At 61.7% G+C, this 3,184-nt stretch overlaps 1 protein-coding gene across 1 annotated transcript; it reads left to right on the top strand.

Moving 5' to 3' along the window:
• Positions 1 to 235: 235 nt before the first annotated feature.
• On the top strand, positions 236 to 2,690 carry GMORB2_3886 (Fungal specific transcription factor domain; the record flags this gene model as incomplete). The annotated part of the gene is made up of 2 exons (XM_035465862.1): positions 236 to 439; positions 591 to 2,690. The coding sequence occupies 2 exons, from the start codon at positions 236 to 238 to the stop codon at positions 2,688 to 2,690; spliced, it is 2,304 nt and encodes a 767-aa protein (XP_035323699.1).
• Between the last annotated feature and the right edge of the window lie 494 nt (positions 2,691 to 3,184).

Raw genomic sequence — 3,184 nt, 5'->3', positions numbered from 1 at the left:
GAAAGAAAGTACGAGTAGCACCAAAAATTGCAACACAGGCGGGGAGGAGTGAACGAACGGTGCACAAGTTACGGAGAAGAGGAGCCCCCCCCCCCCCCCCCCCCCCCCCCCCCCCCGCCCCTGCCCTGCCCGCACACACAATCAACCCCGCCGTCGCCGCCACCAACATCCCCCTCTCCGGGTGCCGTTGCGCGTTGCCGCGCGCAGCTGTCGCCGCATGGACGGCTCCTCCATCATGGCCTCTGGCGGGGCGCCTTCCATGAGCCCGACGAGCCCCGTCAGCTCAAGGCATGGCGTCGCCCCCAAGCGCAAGAGGAGCACCGGCCTGACGACGGTCGAGAGCAGCCCTGGGAGCTTCGTCGATGAGAATCAGTGCGATGCCGACAAGAAACGCCAGCCCGGTGTCAAACGCGCCTGCAATGAATGTCGCCAGCAAAAGGTTGGTCACACTCGCACGCGCGCGCGCGCACGCACACACACACACACACACACACACACAAACAAACAAGCAAACACAGACGCAAACAGGGACACACGCTCCCGTGGATGCACTGTTACGGCCATTGCTAACGTTGCACTCACCTTGCTAGCTGCGCTGCGATGTCATCCAGGACCCCTTCCAGAGCTGCACGCGCTGCAGACGGCTGAAACTCGAATGCAAGATCGAGTCCAACTTTAAGCGCGTCGGGAAGCGTTCCAAGCATGCCGAGATGGAAAAGGAGATCGAGCGCCTCCGCCGCAGCGTCGCCCGGGCCAAGACGCAGGGTTTCGCTGCCCCCGACGACGACGACGACGAGCACATCATGTCTACCGCCCACAGCACACCGTACATGCACACGCGCAATCCCTCCCTCATGGGATCCGACGAGGCCGTCTCGTCCCTGCTGCACCTCAAGAGGGGAGGCGCCTACGCCGCTGCGCCGCAGTACGCCTACGACCTGGACGGCGTGCGTCTGACCGAGGACGACGTCAACCACCTCTTCAACGAGTACTTTGCCTTCTACCACCCCTTCCTACCCTTCCTGAGCCCGCACCAGGCCCCGGACCAGTACTACCAGCAGCACGCGCTTCTGTTCTGGACCATAGTCGCCGTGGCCGCCCGCCGCTACAGCCCGCCCAACGCCCCTGATCTGCTGAAGAACCTGTCGAGTCCGCTGACGAGGTTCCTGTGGACGACGATCGGCGAGGTCCCCAGCAGCTACTACGTGGTCAAGGCCATGTGCCTTCTGGGCGCGTGGCCGCTACCCACCAGCACCAGCACCTCGGACCCCACCCACATCCTCTGCGGCGTCATGATGAAGACGGCAACGGGCATCGGCCTCCACCGGCCGAACCACATCCAAGACTTCTCCCGCGTATCGGTCGAGCTCGACAGCGAGCAGCTCAACGACCGGGTGACCACCTGGGCCGTGTGCAACATTGTGGCGCAGAATATCGGCACAGGCTACGGCCAACCCGCCTCGACCCTGTACGACTGGACCCTCGCCGCCCGACCGGGCGACGACAATGCGCTCAAGCTGACCCCGGAGCTGGAGGCTCGGCTCCAGATCGAGCGATTCTGCGACAAGGTCTCCAAGGAGATGTACAGCAATGCTAGCGATCCCCGCGGCGTCGCAGGCGACGAGCACAGGGCCATGCTGATGCGCGTGTACCGGCGGGACTACGCCGAGCTCCACGCCAGCATCATGTCTCAACGGCTGGGACCGGTGGTGAACATCCACCTGCGTGCGGCCGCGCTCCACATGAGGCTGGCCGGCTTCTTCGACTCCAGCACGACGCCGGGATACATGGATGACCTCATGGGACTGTGGCGAGCCGCGTCGAGCTTCCTGGACGAGGTCCTCGGCCTGGAGAAGAACAAGGCGGCCGGTTCGCTGAAGCCCAGGGGCACGCTGCTGCAGTACACGACCAACTACATCCAGCAGATGCTCGTGGCGGCCGGCTTCACGATCCTCAAGCTCATCCGGTCCTTCTTCGCCAAGACGATCGACTTCCAGCGGGGCCGGACCCTCTTCCACTCGACGGTGGCCGCCATCCGCAGGACGAGTGTGGTGCACAACGACCTGCAGTGGCGGCTGGCGGAGCTGATGGTTCAGATGTGGAACGGCGCGCGCCTCGACACCGCCCACCACGCGGTGAATCCGCAGGACGACTCGCCCGTCAACGTCGACGACAGCCTGCAGCTCAAGGTCCGCTGCCGGCACAGCATGAGCCTGGTGTTCGACTCGGTGTGGCGTTGGCGGGAAGAGTACCAGGCCATAGGCCGGGGATCCCTCGAAGGTGAGCAGCAGCAGATGCCAGCACCCTCCCTCCCCCCCCGGTCCCCCGGCCAGAACATGCGTGGACGGTCCGGGACCGCTAGACCTGACGATGCTAACTCGGCAGAAGCAGCGCTCAAGCAGCCGACGAACCCCGATTCGGCCAACGAGTCGTCGTCCTCGTCCAGCCACCTCGACAGCACCCTGATGGCATCGCAGGGACTCACCTCTGGCGGGCTCAACTCGAACGGCACCCTGACGCCCGGCGGCGCCGGTGCGGTCTCGACCAGCTCGTCGGCAGCGCCTAGCGTGATGGGCAGCCTGAGCTACGGGGAGACAAACTACGACTTTTTCGACCCTCAGAACTGGATGCTCGACGGCCTCTTGGATTTCAACTATAACGCCTATGCGCAACCGTTGGAGGGAGCGTGAGGAGAGGTGGTGGTTGGAGGAACCGTTGGATACGCACATATACACTCTTCTTCTTTTCTTCTGTTCTGTTTCCAACCATGACGTCTGGTAAGCTAAGCTTGCATATAGTCTACATCGCCTACCGTCCAACCTCTCAACCCCTCTCTCTTCTTTCCATTCCTTGAAATGACAAGATGGGTTAGATTGAGATGTATCCTCTGATTCCTCCCTCCCCTCCATCCATATTTGGGATATTTCCATCCTTCTCTTCCTCCCCCCCCTCTAAAAAGAATCGTGCGATATCCCTTGCTTTCTTCTTCTTCTTCTTTCTTCGGGTCTTGGTCTTCTTCTTCTTCTTCTTCTTCTTCTTCTTCTTCTTCTTTCTCCTTCCCTTTCTGTGTATTTCGTTCTGCACGTCAAACAGCCCTGGTATCTTCCTCCTCTCTCTTTCTCTCTCTCTCTCTCTCTCTCCCTCTCCCTATCTCCCTCTTATCGTTCCAGGACTCTTAACGCCT

The sequence above is a fragment of the Geosmithia morbida genome, assembly GCF_012550715.1.
Source record: "Geosmithia morbida isolate 1262 chromosome Unknown scaffold_2, whole genome shotgun sequence".
Lineage (NCBI taxonomy): Eukaryota > Fungi > Ascomycota > Sordariomycetes > Hypocreales > Bionectriaceae > Geosmithia > Geosmithia morbida.
Note: the sequence above shows the minus strand (reverse complement) of the source record. Positions and strands in the feature narration are given on the sequence as shown.